Source organism: Neocloeon triangulifer, unplaced genomic scaffold (genome assembly GCF_031216515.1).
Source record: "Neocloeon triangulifer isolate White Clay Creek 2 clone unplaced genomic scaffold, ASM3121651v1 ptg000014l, whole genome shotgun sequence".
Taxonomy (NCBI): Eukaryota; Metazoa; Arthropoda; class Insecta; order Ephemeroptera; family Baetidae; genus Neocloeon; species Neocloeon triangulifer.
Genome location: NW_026775556.1, coordinates 190,653 through 211,201, shown reverse-complemented (window position 1 = coordinate 211,201; position 20,549 = coordinate 190,653). Strand labels below are relative to the sequence as shown.

At 41.1% G+C, this 20,549-nt stretch overlaps 1 protein-coding gene across 5 annotated transcripts in view; it reads left to right on the top strand.

Annotated features, from left to right (window-relative positions):
- Nucleotides 1-20,549, top strand: part of LOC132200115 (sodium/potassium-transporting ATPase subunit alpha) — a 49,204-nt gene that overhangs the window by 16,823 nt on the left and 11,832 nt on the right. For 4 of the 5 annotated variants that reach the window (XM_059625325.1, XM_059625322.1, XM_059625321.1 and 1 more), the window contains 4 exons: nt 14,314-14,765; nt 15,564-15,644; nt 19,424-19,555; nt 19,765-19,968. In XM_059625325.1, coding sequence (XP_059481308.1) covers nt 14,754-14,765; nt 15,564-15,644; nt 19,424-19,555; nt 19,765-19,968 — 429 coding nt within the window. In that variant the 5' untranslated portion in view covers nt 14,314-14,753. Of the gene's footprint in view, nt 1-14,313; nt 14,766-15,563; nt 15,645-19,423; nt 19,556-19,764; nt 19,969-20,549 lie in introns of those variants that run through there. The other variant, XM_059625326.1, reaches the window with a different exon arrangement.

Here is a 20,549-nt window from a genome sequence, read left to right as displayed (position 1 = left end):
GGTGCAAATAGATCAATATATTTGGCGCCATTCGCACAATCGGTGAAATCGTTGTTCCTCACTCCGTTTATTGCCGGAATTTATTTCGCAGGAATTCCATAGTTTACGGCCGAGCGTCATCCTCGACTGCACATGACATTGCATAACATCAGAGCGATAAAAGCAAAGGGTGTATCGATGCAATAAACCGAAAAAGAAATTCTCAGATTCGATTGACCCGGCCGGCCGGCGACGCTTTGTCCCTTTCGGAGGGAAAAAAATAAATCCCGATTTTCAGAGTTTTTGTTCTCAACACGTCAATTCTTTGAGAAATCTCGCCGTCAAAACAATGACGAATGTTATTATTTGCAAAGTCGGACTCGTTTTGATTGACGTCACGGTTGAGAGAGGTGACGTCACCCCTTCGGAAGGGTGTTTGAGGACCGGCGTCTGCCACGCCAACGGGCGCGTGCTCACTAAAAATATCTCCACTTTTTTTTCTGCCTCTGGCCAATTCGCTTTTTCTCTCTCTCGTTCCACACCGGTTTGTTGGAATGAATTAATCGGTGCGCGCGCGACCTTTTGTGTCCTTTCCTCTTTAAGCCGGCGACGGGATTGACCGGCCAAGCGCGAAATCTCCTTTTGATTCCGTTGTGTTTATTTTGGTGCGTGAAAAAAATTTGGCTTATTTAATTAATGCTCGATTAGCCCAATCCAATAATAAAGGGGTAATTTTTTTGGCAAGAAATTGACTAAAAAAATTAAAACTAATATCCTGTATTAAAACTCCAATTAATTAAAAATCAACCTACAAGTGGGTTTCACTTAAGACTTTATATTTGAATGTCTTAAATTTATTTCTAACAATATATAAATAGTTTTCAAGAAATCCATTACTTGGGAATGATTAAATTACAATGTTTCAAAGGATTGAATCACCCGCAGTGCACATTTAAGTGTTTGTTTGCGCTTTTTTAAGTGGGCGCTATTTCGAACTGGCGCAATTAACTTTGACTCGTGATTAGTCCAATCGAGAGAGATGCTTTTGTTGCGAGCGAAAACAAAAACGCCGGTGTTTGGACTCGCGCGGTGCTGAGATGAACCAACAAAAGCGCCATCAGCCCGTCCATTATAAATTAAGCGGGCGCTATTTCGGGGTTGCACCTGACCGTGGTTTTGCAATATTATTCGGCTCGCAGGCGCAGCCCGACTCTTTCGGTATATAATTGTCGTCGTGAATTGGCACTCGGCCTATTTGCTCTCTCGCTGGCTCTCTCGATTCGGGCTCCCCGCGTCTGCCTGCCAGCGGCGAATTAAATGGCACACCAGGAATTCGGCTCCCAATCAGCTGACTCGGTTTAATCAGCAAAATTGGATTCGAATGCAAATTCAGCCCTCGGAACTTTTTCTTTTTTGTGCAGACAATAAAAATTCCTCCACTCTGCGCAGGCGAGATGAGACCTGGCTTCTTTCTCAAATTGATGGAGACGTTGACAAAGGACGAATGCGCGACGATCGAGAAATATATTTCCTCGAGGGCTCTGTTTTCAGGCCGAGAGCAGCTTGTTAAGCTTATTCGATGGAAAAGAAATAAGTATGTCTTCGAGATCTCTTGTGATTTTCCTTCAATTCCTCGGGTTGCCACTTGAGCGGAGAAAACGTCTCGAATCAACCACAAACATTTGCAAATTGAATCTTGCATTTATGGAGATTTATTTTCAAAGAGTCTACAACTTAAAAAATGCATTTAAAACAATACTTAAAAATAGTCCAGGAAAGAGAGATTTCAACCGAGAAAAAAATTCACTTCAGTCTATTGAAACCCATTTTCTGATATTTTCCAAGGTGATATTTTTCCCTGCCAGGCAAAAAAGTACCTTTTGGTTTTTTTAAATTTTTTATATTTTTCTAGTAATTTCTCTATTTTGTGTAAGGACATGAGACCAACGTCAATCGATAGGCAATTTAAGATGCTTTAAGAACCTCACAAAGTTTTCTTGATCCAGACAATTTTGGCGCCAAAATTTTCAATAGTTTGAAAAAGGTCGCTTTTTTGTAACTTTTTTATACGACTTTGTAGCTCTAGCTCTTCTGAAAAACATTTTAGAGCAAAATGTTTCAAACAAAACTTATAGAACATATAATTCTGCACACTTTTTGTATTTAACATATTCTTTTAAATTCAAAGCGGCAAAAGTTATAACTGTGGAAAGGCTGAAAAATGAGATTTTCTTCTCAATTTCCATCTTAAGTGTGGAAATCAAACAATATCCTCTGAGGTGTTGCCGTTATAGGATGAATCTTGCCAATTTATAGAAATTTCCTCTCAGCCGTTCAAATTCGAGAATCCCCATTTGACCCAATTTTATTCGAGTGCCATCAGCTTGGGAATCTTTTCAGGTCTGAATTGCGTGTTGAACGACCTGATGCGATCGCTCTTTTCGATATCAAAACGTCCGAATCTGGAATTATTTTTGAGCAGCCTCGTTGCCAGTTTATTTTATTGGCAGCGCGGTCTGGAGAGAATGGGAACGCCGAGCAAGGGTGAATTGATAAGAGCAGAGCTCCTGAGCTGGTGCTGCTCTGAGGGAGTTCAGCACTAGGGCCGATCATCGATCTCTCTCTTCTCGCCCCAACTGCAGCAACAACACACACACAGAGTGCTTTCGCCCCACCGCCCCCTGTCTCTGTGTGTCTCTCTCTCGCGCCAATGTAGCACACACATGCAGTCCTCCAAATGTCAAATGAGCACCACCGGCAACTAACTCTGCGATTTTCCTCATTTTTCGCCCTCTCTGCCGATTTAATTATATTAATGGGCATCGAGTTCTGCCCTGGTAGGAGAATCGCTCCCCCTGCGCATGTTTTATTTGCACACTCGGCTTGTTTGCTCTGGCTGCTGGCTAATTCATCCCCGCCTTGAAAGTGGAACATGAAAGGTGGCAAACTTTGTTGCTGCAAATTAAACGGATCTTGCTTGTTTCGATTTAAATAGAAATGTGAAATTAAAAAAAGTGATCATTTTGAATTTTGTAAACTCAGCTTGATTAAAAAGAAGAAATTTATTATTATTGAACCTGAAATTGAAATTTTTTTTGATAATAATTTTCATTATTTTTATCCTGTTTCAAAATTGCTGGATTTTTGAATTCTTCATTTCAAAATTTTGCGCATTTACCAAATTTTGTTAAGGGGTGTGTGAGTTACATTCACCAAATCCCTCTCGCATCAAAGAACTTTACAACCCCTTTTTGTCAGGCAAATTTTTTTTTTACGATTTTGCATTTGCAAGAAAAATTTACGCCCGAGTCAAGTCGCTGCTCAGATTTTACTATCGAGCCTGCTGCAAGTATAAAGAGCTTCGACGACCCTGCATGTTATTTTTTTTTTCAAGATGGGGCTCGGCGAGAACAATGAAAAAGCTTTTCAAGATGACATCCTTATTAGACGGAGCGCGGACTGGCTGCAGCAGTAATCCATATATTATGCTGATCGCTCTCCTACTATAACTCTGACGCCGACTTTTTAACTCGCCATTTCCTCTTGATGTGATTATGGTGTGGATCAAATCCCGCCCATCTATGTAAAGCAAACTGGCCGCGAGCTGCGCTGCAGCGAGGGTGCTTTTGCAGCTGCCCTACTCTCTTCTCGGCGCTGCAATTATTGCTCAAAGACTCAATCCAGATATCGATTCCAACTAGCTCCGATTGAACTCTTCTTATCTCAGCAAAAGCATCTCAAACTAGGCGAAAAAATCTTATCTTATCTGCGTGGCCCCTTTTCCGGCCGCACCATTTTCACCTTGTTTCCAAACAAAAAGTGGCCCTCGTTCATAAATAAAGTGGGAATTGCTCCCGTCTGCCAGCTCACTCAGTCTCGCCGCAAAAAGTTGACTTTTCCTCGAGCAAAGAAAAAGAAAAATGGATATCAAAGTGCCGAAATCCATTAACACAGCGGCGCCCGCATTATTTTCCCGTTACACATTTTCCTGCTCCTTTTATTGCCGGAGAGGCCGCTTTCAAGACGCCTTTTCTTTCCCTCCGATCTTTCCTTTGTGGCAAAATGCAATTTGTATTTTTTTCTTTTGCCTTCATCGCTTTACGTTTCAGTCTGGCACAAGTAAAATTTCTGCAGAACTTTCAGAAGTAATTAATTTAAATCCCCAGTTTAAACCTTCATTTTCAATCTTTTCTCAGAATTTTCAGCATCTGTTGCAAGAAGAGAGATTGAAAGAGGGGGAAACTGAGATTTTGTTAAAATATTTCGTGCAAACGGAGCCTACGATCGCAGCTGTGTATGAGCGATGGTGGCGCCGTCAGTCGCAGTTTTCATAAATTACTTGAGTCATAGGGCCATTAAATAGTCGTTTCCAAAATTCAGACATGTTTTGCGCTGATCCTCACACAAAGGTAGAAATTTCAATTTCATTGTTAGTCAGAAATGAAAATTTTTAGTTATTTTTGGTGAATCGAGGTTTTTTTTTAATAGGTCTGGAAATTTCCACGAGATGCTCTTCAGAATTTATGCTCGCAATGAAAGTAATAAGGCGCGGGTTGGAATGGGAACGAGAAGAAATTTTCATTACTAGAAGTGGGAGTCGTAAACACAATAGTCAGTCAGCCACCCCGCACGTCACACAGTCATAATAATCACATCAGCATTACGTCATGCGGTATGTAATGGGAAGAATCTCAACTGGCTGCCCCACTCGATAATAGGGTAATGATCGTCGTCAGATTTGCTAAGTGGCCGGACTACTTATTAGAGCTGATGGAAGAGAGACGCACAGATAAAGCTGATGCACTCCAAGGCCCAAACACCTCCAGCTTTGTACTGCTAATCAGAGTTGAAGGCTAACAAAGTTGACGAATAAATTAAAACTGATTATCAACTCGCAGCAGTAAGCTCAAAAGTTTTTTGCGCCGAAAAGCAACTCTTAATTAACAAAGTTGATCTTGGCATGCTGCGGGATCAATCAGTTAATTCCCTTTGAAATTCAGGTACATTCAAGATTAGATTAGTATTTTAATTCCATTGTTTACAAAAGATAATGTAAAGAAGAAAGAGAAATTTTTATTTGAAGGACACAATGAATTGGAAATTTATCCAATTGATCTGAAAGATTCTGTTTTTTTCGTCTGAATTTTGGTATATTTCCGTTGTCAAGTCTTTGTCAATACCGGCCGGGCACGCCACAAAAGCGATCGAAGTTCGATAAAAATAGCTCAAATTTTTCACTCTCAATCGTGATTTACTTGCCTAGTGTCAAACCAAGTCTTTTCGGAACCGCAGCAAGTTTGACCCGGTGCTCGATTGTGACTTGTCATGCAAACGCCTCGTTGCCCTTGCTGCGAATAAAAACACCGCCCACTCCGGCTGATTTTTTCTTATTCCATCTCAGACTGAGAGTAAATTGTGTCAAATCGAATCTGCGCGGCGGGTCAATGTTAATTGAACTGCGGCAAAATTGACGCGCGCACGCCTCGGGCGAAAACCTTTGACCTCGGTTGACCTCCGCTCACCCTCGCAAAAAGCAGCCTTTGTCGCTCGCCAGAAGTGGCCGTAATTTTGGATTAAGGGACGCGCGCGGCCAATGAGGAAGCACCCTTTAATTAAATCTGCCCGAGTTTCCCTCACCTGAGAGCTTGATTTGCTGACAAACTTTTGTTTCTGTCAGACCTGTGTGTGTGCAAATTGGATTCAAATCTGATTTGTGCGCATGGAGAACAGCCCGGAGAGAGAAGGCGGAAATTGAATGATTTTGCGAATGGCTGGTTGGAAATCGGGGAATCGGAGCGCAAGGGAGTAGAATAGCGTCAGCTCAAAAGCAAAATACATTCGAGCGACAAAAGGCAATGAAGAGATATTTAAGTGGAATTAATTTTTGATTTTTTTAATATGATTTAAATTACTTATAATTTGAACCTAAAAATCAAAATTAAAACTATCTATATTATAAAATATCTTATATAACCAACATTTTAATTACTTTTATAATCTTACAAATTGTACCGTAATTAAAAAAAAGAATTAAATTCCGTCTGCTGGAGTTTGTTCTTAGCGTGATTAAAGTCGATTTGAGCACGCCAATCAATCAATCAATCAAACTATAATCAGCAAAATTTACAACTCGTTAAACTTGCCGGCCCTGGAAACTTATCAAATTGAATTTCATCTTGATCTTTAAAACTTTATCACTGCGTGCCACGAAGGTGATTAGGCCATGCATTTCAATTAATCGATCACGCTTTAATTTGATTACTGCAGTGCAATGTTATTGTTATCAAACAATTGTATTATGCAGAGGATTTTGCTATATAAAAACGTCTTGATTATTATTGATGTGAATTTTTCTCTAGATTAGCATTGGTTTGTATAGATTTCAATTCCAAGGAGAAATTAAAGTCATTTTTATAATTGAATTTTTGAAATTTAGCATTGTTTTTATAGGAATTTTCTAAAATAATTTTTTCCTCAAAATGAGACTAATTAAAATAATTAAAAATTTTACAAAATCACGTTCAATTCGCCCCAATTAAGATGGCAAAATAAAATTAATAGGCCAGCCGACTTAAAAATTTACATTTATCTTCAATCTTAAATTTTAGTGTGGATATCGTAAAAGTTCCTCATTTAAACTGTAAGTTTTGGGAACATCTTGGCAGCAGTCAGATGACGGCGGCTGCACGCTCACTCTGCGTGAGCGATTGTGAATGCGCTCGTGACATTAAGACGCGTAATATGAACTGGTTTTCACCACAAAAGAAGCTCCTTTTTTAAATTGATGTCCAACCCAATTGCACTATCACAAGTCGCAGTCGGACCCTGAGCGGAATTTCGTGTCTGCTGACGGAAATTACCAAAATCCCCGGGTGAATTTTATACTACAAACGGCGCCACTCCGTTGAACATCTTTTTCGCCCTATTTAACACCGACGGGGTACTTTTCATTCCGACGACATTCGCATGTGGTGCGAGCGAGACACGTGCCTAGGACAACGCTTTGCGTGAGTAAATTCCCCACCGGCGCGCGTTATCTTCTCTGGTTAAACTCCATTATTATCATGTGCTCGGCCGCGACTCGTGCTGAATTAAGTATAAATTCCAAATACGTGAGTGTGCACATCACAGTTTAAAGAAGATATTTCTCAAGAGGAATAAATTGTTTGAACATCTGAAATGCAAATTTGCGCAAATGTATTCGGCAAACATGCTTGGATTTAAATCTGTTTTATTTGAATTTTATTCTTTGCGTGTGAAGTAAAATAGAAATGTATTCAAATTATCTTGAAAATTGTGCTTAGCTGGTGCTTACATTGAATAATGTACAATTAAAATCAAAATTGATAAATTTAAATTATAAATTTAAATATTAAGCAATGATCTGTTTACAGCAGAAACCATCTTGAGTATTTTCCAATTAATTTTGTTTCAAGTTTTTGTTTCATTTTTAAAGCCAATAGTTATAAATTATTCTATCTATTTAAACATTTATTCATGTTTTATTTTTACAAATCTTTATTTTCCTTCGAGTTACAGGTAGCAGGGCAATTTGGGTGCAAGATCCGAGTCCAAATAACGATTTGCAAAGCAAACTGGCGCGTACGCACGCGGTGCTGTGCCGGCGCACAGCGGCAATTGACGTAGGCGGTTATTTAATATTGACTTACAGAATTAGAGCTCTCGCGCGCTGCGCTCGGCGTCGCAGGTATGGTGCAACGAAATATTTATCTAATAATTTATATCGCGCAGGTAATTATGTCAAATAATAAACTCGTGCGCGCCGCCGTCGTCTCCTCTCCTTATCGTGCAAATCAAACATTGGGAAAAAAGAAAGAGAGAATTCCACAAACGCACTCTCGCTCGCATTATTTATTTATTTATTCAGCGGAGGCCTTCTAAGTAGCAATAATAGTACAGTCGGTTTATGAATGCGCTCGCACAGGCCGGTGACATTACAGAGAGCGCGCTCGGCGACGGAGCCCATTACATAATTAGGTCACTCAGCTCTGAGCCAACAATCAAGTGATGGAAGACGATTTCGAGTTGATGAACAAGGAGAGCCTGCGCCGGCAGACCAGCCTTTGTTCTGCATAATGGCCCTGCGCACAATGAAAACGGCCAAGAACCCGCGCTCGATTTTATTATTGCAATCGTCCGTCCGTGATTGAGCCGCTCATACATTTGTTATTACTTTTATTGATCGTCGTCATCGCCAGATTGATTTGAACCGGAAAATTCAATTTTTTTTCCATTTCATTAGTTTTAATCAATAATTTTATTTTTATTATATAACAGAAACTTTCCGATTCGAGATAATTCCTTGGTGAATACAAATGATCTTCTAGAGCGTTCAATGAAACTGGCGAGAATTACGAATTCTGTTGGCAACCGTTGAAAATTCCATTCAAACCTTCGCTCTGCCTGTCCACGCGTCAGAAGAATGAGAATTAGCAGCTCTCGACACCCGTTCCAAAGCCACGCTCGTAAAAACGCCCTTTAAAATTACACACGCGTGTCATTTGAGGGCAAACACTTCTTTTATTTGAAGACTATTTGCGGGAAAAATAATGTTACTGAAAAGTTATTATTTTCTGAAAGACCTGTGATTTTATTGGGTGTTTTTATACACTGCTAAATTTCAAATATCGCGTTAAAACACAATTTTAAAATATCAAACCGTTGCATTGGAATCACAAGAGAGCCTAATTCGAGTAATTTGTGAAAAAATATGATAATTTAGTTGTTTTTCAGGAAATTTGTTAAAAAAACTTCAGCTTTTGGTGACTGGTGGCGCTGCCATCGCTGATTTTGCCATATTTTCTGCACAGCATTATGAGAAATGAGTGGCAAATTCAGCGATCGCAGCACCACAAGTGGCCACAAGCTGAAGTATTTTGACTAAACTAAAATACTCAATTTCACATATTTATCACGCGAATTAACTCGAATTAGGTTTTTCTCGTGATTGCGTTGTTTCGGAATTTTCACAAATTATGCTTTCAGAATAAAGACGATTAAAAATCATCAGAGTGTGGTCTTAATAATAAATTTTTCATTAAATTAAGAAAGAATTGAGCTTATACAAAAAAGTTGCAGTGTTTGTTTACAATTTATAGTAATTCGATTGGAGAGGGTCGTTCGGGGCAAGGTGGAAATCAATCAAGGGCGTTTCCTCATTAGCTTTGGCCGAGCAAAAGGAGCGGGTCCGTCCGGTCTCGGTGCTTTTAATGACGCCGAGGAGCGCGCTGGTATTTTATATTCGGACAACAGCTTGCCAAAAATTAGTTTTTGGCATAGTTACATGAGCAAGCGGCGGCGGCGGCGGAATCTCTGGTCGGCGAACGACCCGAAAGAGTCAGCCCGGTTATATTATTATTCGGCGGCGCGTCTATTTATAAATAAATTAACTAACGCGGCATTTTTTATTATGAATGTATACGGGCCGCATCATTATAGTCGCGCGCGGATCGGAACAATTCCATAGACTGGGTGGAAGCCAAGCCAAGTGGGCTGCCGAGAAGCTCCAAAACCTCGTGTCCTGCAATTGCATTCCTATTGAGAATTGCAAGGCCTCGACTCGCCCCACAAAAGGAGTGTTACACATTTATTATGCACACGCATCTCCCGTCTAATTACCCTTGCAAATGAATTATTAAGCGATAAATTCGCCGCTCGGCTCGTTAGCGCGGTAAAAAAGAGCGTGAACATCAGGCCGCGCGCGGGTCCTCCCTGGGGTGATGCTCCAGTTCCAGTTGCAAACCACGCCCTCAAGTGCATTATTCCGGCTCAATTACAATATTATTGTTCAATTGCACTAAAGCTAAATGATGAGAAAATGTTTAAATTTATTTTAAACTGGTTTTTCATTCAATTAATTTGTCACTTTAATTAAGTTATATTACTAGATAATCACTTTAAAAAATAAATATTGAAATTATTTCAACTTGACCTGCAAATATAGTGGAGAAGGAAATATTTGAATTTTAAAATGGGTTTTATTTTCAATACTTGTGTTTCATTCGTTTTTTTATGCGGTATCCATTTCAGGGCTTGGATAACTATGTCAAAGAACCCACAGAATCGCGCGTTGTACCAACTTTTTGCCGTGAAATTTAAGCTGCCATATAATGTAAGCTCTCGTTTAACCATACTTGCGAGGCGAGACCATCAATTGGCCATTAAATGGACTCTTTGTCAGCTCCATTTGTCGCCTAAATGGCCTCAAACAACAGAATTGATGGAAACGAAAACGCAGTAAACACAAAGGCAAATAATAGGGCACTTGACAAGCAGGAAGCAGCCCAGAATTGTTTTTGAAATGATGCTATACAGAGCTTTCAAATTCATTCCGAAATTCAATTTATTAAATTTTAATTCAACTGTCATATCGTTTTACAAAAAAAATCAGCAATTGCGAAAACTATAAAATTAATTATTTGTTAAGACAATTTTGCAATAGCCTAGTGTTAACTCAAATTTTATTACGAAAGAAGCAATTTTTCTTGCCAAAATTTAATTCCGGGAGACGTGTCTGCGGTTGAGAAGTTCCGCTGTGGGAACTTGTGCAAACAATCGCGACCTTTCCGCCCGAGAGAGCGGCACCTTTTGAGCCCATCCCCCTTAAAAATTATAGAACCCCGGGGAAGGATGTCGCCGCAATGGCCGCACGCTGATGAAGTTTTTATTTCCACGGAGTAAAAAACGCTTCTGCTTCTGAAGCTGCCGATAGATATACGCAGTGGAGCTCTTTAAAAGACATGCATCGGCGCGACCTTCACCTGGATAATATCAAAAGGGCATCACGTGTCGCCAAGCGAGCGAGATACCCCGGCCCGATTTGAGCTGCTGTGCATGCAGATCTCTCTCCACACAATGAAAAACGAGCTGGCCAAAAAGAGCCGTGACCTTGGTAAAAACTCATCCTTTCAGAACTGGATTCCATAATTGAGCTGCGGGATAATTATTGCGAGGGGACCAATGGCAAGGCTGCGGATGCAGTTAAGGCTGAAAAACAAAAACACACGCGCTCCCTGAATTCTGCTACAAAAGATGTATTTCGCAAATTGTTTTGATATTGTGCATAAGGAAGGTGAATTCAATTATTTAGGCGGAAAAGAATTCCAAGAAATGCAAACCAATAACAAATTTATTCAAAATATTGGTTTGTTTGCAAGATAATTTTTAACCTTGAATACCTCTAAATGCAGGTAATTGGAAATTTAATTCTATTGGAAATTTAAAAAATTTGAAGATACTGAAAACGCCAGACACTGAAAAATCAAAATATACAAACACCTGAAAAAATTATAAATTAATTATATATATTTTGCTTTTCAGAAAAAAATGGTTGGGCTGTAATTTAAACATTTAAAAATGAAACGAATTTCCCCACATTTGAAAAGTTTGATCGCCGCAACTTCCTCTTAGGCGGCAGAAAAAACTGAAGCAAACCGATATTAAAGGCATCCGTTTTCCCCTCAACTTTGTTATCATCTTCGAACGTATTATTTTCCTGGTACAAGAAGAAGTGTGACGTGGGTTTTTCTTTCAAGAGGCATTTCCCAGTTTGTAACAAGTGCGGTCAGCGAGGAAAACATACCGATTGTGCGCAAATATCAGAGTAAAAAGTGACATAAAAATCGTTTGCGAGCAATAAAGCAAAAAAACAAGCGCTCTCGTGTCATGGCCGGTGCGATAGCGCGACTCGCACACGCATCTATGCAAACGCGCGGGGCTAACCTTTGACCTTGAGTGCTCTTCTCGGCTCATTCATTTCGGATATAAAGTGGCTCAAGCAACTGTGGTCACGCAGAACCGCCTAAAAGCGTTCCAGTACACGACATTGCACATTACATAAGCCGTGCATAACGGTCTCGTAACAATTCAAGGGAAAAATCCCAACGAATTAATTAAAAAAGAAGGTTTCTACGAGGTTTTACTGAAACTGTGCTTTATTTGCCAAATTTTTTTCTTTAATTAATTTACAATGACTCAAAAATTTATGTTTTTCTTTCTCTAAAAAATAAAAAAATTTGATTAAATTAAAGAAAACAGAGATTACATTCTTTAAAGCCAAGTTTTTTTCAGTATAATTAAACCCTGAAACACAAACAATTTTTAGAAAAAACTGATTTTTAGTTGCAAATTGTGTTTATTGATCTATCACAAAGGCAATTGCTGCCCTTAACGGGATACATCATTTATCTAATTTATCTAATATATTTTTTAATATTTCCAAATGAAGAAAAAAAAATTATGAAATTTTACTTATAATCTTTCTGATTGTTATTGTATTTGTCTTTTAAAAAATCTACTCCTTCTTTTCTATTTCAATGCAAAAAGTGCATCGGGTTTTTGAGTGAGCTCTCGGCGGAGAAACTTCGCCGGCGCCCATGTCGGCGAAAATCTAGGCCAAACGCGTCTGCATTCGCTGCACCCCGACGGCGAGCCAACGACCCCGCGGATTTGCATAACGCCGCGGGCAACGACCTTTGGCCTCGGTTTTGCAGAATCTGCGATCGGGGACCGAAAGAGGCCCCGACCGAACCGTGCTGGGGGTGAAGTGACGGACGGGCCAGGGGGGTTGGTAGCCATAGTTTTTGGTGACGCCGCCGCAGTGTGACGTCAGTGGCGCTTGCTCGATGGTGACGGTGCTCGCGGCCGCCCCCTGCCCTCCCCCCGGCCGCCCCCCGCCCGTGCAAAGTTGGCCAGCTTTGCTTTGCAATGCTACACTCGATGTGGGGTGTACGACGAGCCGGCCGAGCCGCCGCTCAATAAAGTGTATTGCGGCGACGCGGACCCACTCGGGGCTCCGACCGACCGACCGACTTTGCTCTCGCCGATGATCTACTACACACCGCGCCGGCGGAAGCTCGTTTTTCCCCCAAATCTCGTGCCCTACATACAGGGGATGGCATTTTCCATCTGCACCCCCCAAGACGGCCTTATCCGGGCCGTTCCAACCCCACGAAAGCGGGCCGAAATGTGTGATAACAGTTTTTATTGTGAGAATCTTCACCCCTGATAAACTTTTTACATCAACTTCGCCAAGATATTTTGAAACTTTGACTTGCCAATAAAGAGAAGAAAGTGGAGATCTTCGTGAAACAAGAATGTTAAAAAAAATCAAGTTTAATTCCAATTTTTTTAAACAAGAAGCTTATATGATATCTACACTAAAATTAAAGCTTCTGAAACTTTCACATAACATCAAAATGTAATTTTTTTTCGACTGACCTATTGATTTCATTTTTCCATTTACTTAGGGTGAATTTAACTAGATTTGGTAACATTTTTATTAATTTTGGTCAGGCTAATTTCGAGAAAAAAGTTATTTTAGAAAATTTCCATTAAAAACAATGATAAATTTCACTAATTCAGCTCTTCCAATGGTATACATTTTTCTTACATTTTCAAATGAATGGCAATGCTGAGAAAAATTACCATTGCTTTGCCTCTCCAAATGTGAATTATTTTGTCATTATTATTTAAGTTGTAATTTTTCTTGCTTGAAGTGCTAATCAAACAAAATTATGTTCTATGTTCTTTTCCCATTTAAACAAGGACAACTTCATTTCCATCTAAAGTCCTAAACGCATTTAATAATGAATAGTTTTGTCCGTTTTGTCCTAATTGCAGTTTCGACCTTTCTTAAAAGGGGTCGCAAGGAATTAGTTTGGTTAGCCCTGTCACTGAAGATTATTACGCGCATTAATATCTGATATGTCACGGCTGCGAGGGCAAAGTGCGCTCCGGCCAATTAGTCACGAAACGCGCTGACGTTTATTATTTATTTTCTCAGTGCACTTTGCAAGGCAGGAGTGGAAATCTGCCTGAGCCGCGAATTTCACTCGTACTGCAGATTTGGCACTCTCGCACTCTTAAGTGGTAAAGAAATGACAAAAGAAAAGAAAAGGGCGGAGAAAGAAGTTGCCAGTCATGATCTAACCCAAGTTTGATCCGCTCGCAAAACATGGGCGCGGAATTTGCATCTGTCGCTGCTCTCAATTAGTGTGTTTAGGCGCGCACATGTTTTGCAAGGCTGACTGAAAATGGCACGGAATTAGGAAAAAAATGTTGCGCAAACTTTAATTGTTTAAAATTTAAATATTGCTAGAAAGGCGCTAGAAATTATAGTTAAAAGTTCAGTTACGGATGTTTTACTTGAATTTAGAACAATAATTAAGTAATTTCATAAAATTAAATAATTATTTTAATTAAAATCATGCTATAAATTAAACTCTATTAAAAAAGACAAACTTGACGCAATATTTTAATTGTAAATTAAATATTTTGAATTGTTTTAATGAGTAAATTTGTGTTTGATTTCAGTAGTTCGAGTGACCCGTGCAAGGACCTGAAGCGACGTTCGCTCTCCGGCGCAGATAAAGCGAGCTTTAGCGGGGACCGTTGGCATTCAGCGCCGTCGCCAGTGGGTTGGTGCGTCTGAGTCGCCTGCCCAGACCCCGTGTACCACCACTACCGCCTCCCCCACACTCCTCCTCGTTCCCCAACTCCGGTGCCTACTGCTGCCGTCGAAACCGCCAGCGCCAGCTTCTCTTCGGGCTTCGACCGGCACAGGCTCATACATCTGTGCGAACGGCCCTTTTAATTTATTTTTCCAAAGGCAGCACCGAATTGGATTCAGTTTGTTAGCAACACCTCAAGAAGAAGCCGCCGCCGCCGACTCACCACAAACTCTCGCACCCGCAATCGGTGCACAACACTTGTTTTATTGGATACCAGAGGTCCTATTTAATCAGTGATTCAACATGGGTGATAAGGTTAGTAGCAAAGTGCTTCTCCATCCAGAAATACACGAGTGGACCGCAGAAGAGACTACTTTTCATATTCTCTTTAAAAAAAACCACCCCAGAGCTTCATTCGTGCATACATGCATTTTTTTTCTTTTCAAAATTAGTTTTCACGTTAGAAATTTCTGTATAGTGAAGAAGAAGAAGACGAAGTGCGATAAAAAAATTAGGGGAACCCAGTGCTTGTTTTTTTTTAGCTGCTTCTGCCTACTTTTTTCCAATTTAGTTTTGCTGCCGACATTTATCTCTGTAGCGAAAAGTGGACTGTGCAAAAATAGACGTGTCTCGCTCCGGCCTGTGGGCCTGGCCCGTTTAGAATAGTCTATTAATAGTGGAGCTTGCATGCGTGTTGCTCTTCTCTCTCTCCCCGTATAAAATTTGTGTGCCGCCGCCGAGTGTGAATGGGACCGAATATCATTTCCTCCTTGTCTCCTCCTAAATTTACATGAGAATTTTTCGCGAGAGCAGATTTTCGCAGCCGGTCGTCGGGTGAGCAGAGAAATGGCCGCGGCCTCACTCACTCCTCTACCTGCTGGTCTCGCGAAAATCAATATTTCGAGCACGATTCCTCACAATTTTATGTACGCAAGCCTATAAAATCGGCCGATCAATAAATCGGTCAATGCAATCTTGAGAATGCATCGATTGCGAGCGAGATAAGGATGACGTGACTATCGATTGCATGAATATTTGAGTTTGTGCCCCATTAATTTATACATTTCTGTTATTTTTTGTTTTGTACGTATGCATTGTTGTTTTTTTTATTAGCATGGACGCTCAGATTCGTATCGCGTAGCTACCATTCCATCTGTGCCCGACGACAACATGACAGCTGACGGCAAAGCTAAGGTATCCACCCTGTCCTCAAAGTCCTCTTTCTTTCTTTCTTTTTGCGCCAGTGCTTGCCAAAATGGTCGAAGAAAAAAAAAGGAAAAAAAATCGCGACCTCATCCAACAATAAAAAACTTTCTTGTAAATTAATCTGTTAATTTTTTCCAATATTTAATCTTTTAGAACGAATTTTGAAATTGGTGGAAATTTGAATTTTTTTTTGTATTGTTTTGCGAGTGAGCAAAAGAGTGCGTCGGTGCCTGTGCCAACTGCTCCTCCGCTTCTGGCAGTCGCGCGTTGGATTAATCAATATCCAGAGCTAGAGCTAGGCACCAGCAGGCGGGCCAGAGAGAGCTCGTTCTGCAGGCGCCTCTCAGCCCACTCGGGCCCTTTCGCCCGATTTTTCCCTTTATTTTTCTCGCCGGCCCTGTCGGCGGCCGATCGATTCGTTTTTCGGCCCGGTCGCGCCCCGGCCGGCCCCGGGCGGGCGGGCACGCGCGCTGCTGCAAAGTGCAGCGCCGAATTCGCCGTGATGGATGTGCCCAATGCTGCTGCTGCATTGGGCACGTGCCAAACTCGACTAATTTATATCAACTTATTCACATCTGCAAATACGAAAAGAAAGAATTCTCGGTTTTGGCGAAACTGGTGCAAAAAGAAAGGAATAAATTAATGTTCCAAAACCCCTGTCACGCTTATTATAATATTTTTTACTTTGCGCTTTGTTTGTATGTGAGTGCGTGTGTGCATTCTAGAATTTCAGCGCAAGTTGTTGGCCCTGTTTTTTACACCCTGCATGTTACTGGTTCCCCACCGCACACCACCGACAGCGCAAAATCGATCGTGGAAAAGTGGAAATTTGCAGAAACCCGCGAGCACGGCCGCCTTTTATCGAGGCCTCGACGATCCGAAATTTGCATTCGTTCGAGACGAGTTAAAACTTTAAACCAGCTGTTTTTTTATCTCTGTTTTTATATTCAATTCACCTCCTTATCTGCCAAAACAAACAATGGTCCCTCCAGATTAGAGCGTTTTTTCAACAGGGCTAATTACCGAAACAAACTTCCTTTGTCTCCACGGGCCAAGTTTTTTGTGTCCTTGCCAGGCTGCGAGTGTTAAAAATATTTCCCAGTGAAATTCATTGAGAGCGCCGCAAGGATTTCTCCTGCCTTCGAATCAAAACTAAAATTTTATACAAATTAATCTGACCCAATTGGGATGCCCGTCTCGCTCAGATGACACTCGGAATTCCCGGGTGATTCGAGCGGGAGCCGCTTGAAACTGGATTCTGTTTGATTTTTCTCGGCCAGAGCATCTCTCTTGACTAACCGGCCAAGAAACTCGCTTGTTACAAAACAAAGTACTATAATCACCATCTGACTGCTTCACGCGAGAGAGTGAAATTTATTTTTTGCCTAAATTTTTCCTCATTTAAAAGCAAACACGAAGAAGCTGTCACTTTCAAAACGAATTTCAATTCAAGTCTTATTAAAATTCGCAACTCTTACTTATAAATTGAATAATAAAAACTTGTTTCGAGCAGGTTAATTGCGAGGTTTTAGAGATTTCTCCTGTGGAGGGGCTCGTCTCCCGTTTTTGTTGTTGAGATAAAACGAAAAACATGCTCGTACTTATCGCCGCAGCACGCATTCCTCCTCTAATTACCACGCAGCGCTCATGTGACCGGCCAATTATTATTCGCCGGCGAGTTTTGCTTAGCGCATTAGTGTCGTCGCCAATTAGCGGTTGCGAAAGACGCGCGCGGCGTGCACACCTCGTGCTCTTTGCACCTCCGATAAAGAAGAACCGCGAGATAGCTCGCTCGAGATGTGCTCCAATTTAAAATACATATTATCCCAGTTGGGAGAGCGGCTCGGGCCGCGGGGAGCGCCGCTGCCGCTGCCGCCGCCGCCGCCGCCGCCGCTGCAATCTCGCTCGCTGCGGCTCGATATTTGCCTTCCACTCGACCCCTCGTGTTCCGCTGATGGTTCAATAATGTTGCAAAATTGAGAGAGCGAGCACGCTGTTGAGGGACAAGTTTTAAAGCGCGCACCGGTCTCGCCACTTGCGAATCGAAAATTATGCTTTACTAAATATTTATAAATACAAACACGGTTCAAGCAACTTTGATTCTTAAAAAAGAAGTTGCAAACTCAGCAACTGACTTTCAAATTGCATTGTTTTTAGTTGCAAATTATGAAGGAAATCTACAAAAAGATTCACATAAATTCTCTTAAAAAGTTTAAAAAAAAAAATCTATAATATATCATTGTGAAGTTGGCACATAAAAAAGTTGATTCCTTTATTTACTTTAAATTAAATCGTCAAATTTGAATCAAGTTTGAGATTCGCACGTGCATGCTGAGTGGAAATTAAGGTCGGTCGAGCAGAGTGAGAGTGGATTTATCTGTCCGAGTCTATTCAAATCGCTGCTCTATGACACACTGACTACTTTTTTTTTCTCTTCACCTGAGGAGTGACTCGCGGATTGGACGCCGGCCGCCGTTTCGCTACTCGCGCCAGTGCGTTGACCCGACTCGCAGGCAGGGTCGCTTTAGAAAGTGCCCGTGGCTCCTCCTGCAGTAATTATGTTGCGCCACCTGATAATGAACATATAAGTTTGCACCTGCTGCGAGAATTCCGTTTTTTTGGACTTTTTTCACGCGCGAGAGTAATTTTTCCCAACCTTGAAATTTTTCTGGAAACGGCCGCGTGCGATGACACTGCAGGCGTTGCGAAAGAAACCCGTCCTTTTTCTTATCGCGATGACGTCCTTCATTGGTCTCTCTCTCGTTGCTGCAGGACACATTACAATGAGCCTCGTTTGCATCTCATGCGCGCCGCAATTTAGTTGTCAACGGAGGAAATGTGCAATTATGCGCGCGGCCCGGCACGACCGCCAGTTGGTTGAGGCCGCTCTCGTTTGTTTTCCAACTCAATTCCACGGCGAGACGAGCCGCAGAGTTTTAAAGAGTCGGCCCTTTGCTCGTTAGCGCAAAAAGCCTTCTGTTTGTTTAACAAATTTGCACTTTTTGTGAAAAGAAAAATTCCTCCGCCGAAAGCTCTACAAAAACTCTCTTAAACTATAATTTTGTTATAACTTTTGATAAAAATAATGCATTTTGTTTAAAAATTGACTCCATTTGCTCTTACCAGAAGGAAATTATCAACCCAATTTATAAATCTTTTGTCCGATCAATACACGCAGCGTTACGTAAGGCCCATGCAGTACTCGCAGGCCAAATTCATGCGCAGAGCGAGGGTCGATCTCTCTAGAGTCCCATTGTCTTGAACAATTTAAGCATTCTTCAGACTTTCGTTCGTAATTCTGGTCAATCGCCAGTCTTTTGTTTCCTGCGATACGAGGGCGACTCTCGGACTTCCTAAGGCTTTTGGTGTTATCTAATCCGATGATGAGTGGAAAAGGAATCCGCAAAAATGCCCAAAGCTCATTCCAGTCGCGGTTCACTATCCTCCCCTGCACTATTATTTTCCTCGACTGTGTCATGTGCCACAAAACCGTAACATAGACCCCGTGCATTCAGCGGCAGTGGAGGAAAAGCAAACACAGCGAAAATTATCACTCGATCGTCTGTCACAAGACCACGGTGTAGTTTTTCCTCCTCTAGCTCCTCTCCACTTCTCTTTCTCGCTCTCATGACGTATGCAAATTTAAGAAAACCTGGCCGTCCAAACTGGTTATGCAAATTTCCCCGGGCACCGTTTTTATTACTCAAATCAAAATTCAAATATATAAATAACCGCATCTCTAATCTTGCGCTGTCATTATTTTTCAGTCTCGCCGGAAAAACCCGAAGAAGCGCGGGAAGGATGACAACTTAGACGATTTGAAACAAGAATTGGATATTGATCACCACAAAGTTCCAATAGATGAGTTATACCGACGTTTTCAGACCAACCCAGAAACAGTGAGTATAAAAATGACACTGTTTATCGCCGGTGGAGCAAATAAAAAACAATTCTTGCGTAACCGCTTATCTCGTCTCTCGGGCAAAAAAAAATTACCTCAAGAAAACGAAGCATTTCAGTATATTGTAAATTAAAAAGCCTATCGCAGAGCAAACACGAAAATGCGGCGTTTTGAAATTGTAACACATTTATTTTTTTTTATTTTCAGGGTCACACGCACGCCAGGGCCAAGGAGTTCCTGGAACGAGATGGACCCAACGCCCTCACGCCCCCCAAGCAAACCCCTGAGTGGGTCAAGTTCTGTAAGAACCTGTTCGGCGGTTTCGCGCTGCTCCTCTGGATTGGAGCAATCCTGTGTTTCATTGCCTACTCCATCCAGGCGAGTACAGTCGAAGAGCCTGCTGACGACAATGTAAGTATCCCGTCAATTTTTAATTTGGTTTTCAATCGATACGTCATTATTAAAAAAAAAAGATATCAAATTTTGTGTTAAATCAAATAAATTGGCCGACGTTTAACTTTTGCCCCCGATCTCTACTAATTCTGCTTCTTCGTTTCAGTGCCGCCATAATATCTGTCCGAAACCAAAGTAGAGTAGTTTGAAATAATTGACTAACATCGTCTCTCAAAAATGTACATTCGAAATTCCATTTCACACATCATTTTTCGCTAAGAAAGCAAGCTGTCCGTTTTAGAATCAATAAATAATGGGTACCAATGAAGCCAACGTTTATCGGCACTAATTTCTCAACAGCATGCGTAGCGTGAATTCTCTTTCACTCGTAAAATATTTTTATCTTACCTCAAGAAGTCCGCATGATTCAGTCAGCATGTTGAAAACCGGACTAGTGTTTTGATCAAACTAGGACTCTCATGAGTTGCCAAGAGCGAACCAGTAGTCAATTTAAGAGCTACTTTTCAATTTGGTTTGGCTCAAAAATCAGTCAGTAAAAAGATATGCTTGCATTTCAGCACCATCAATACACAGTTAAA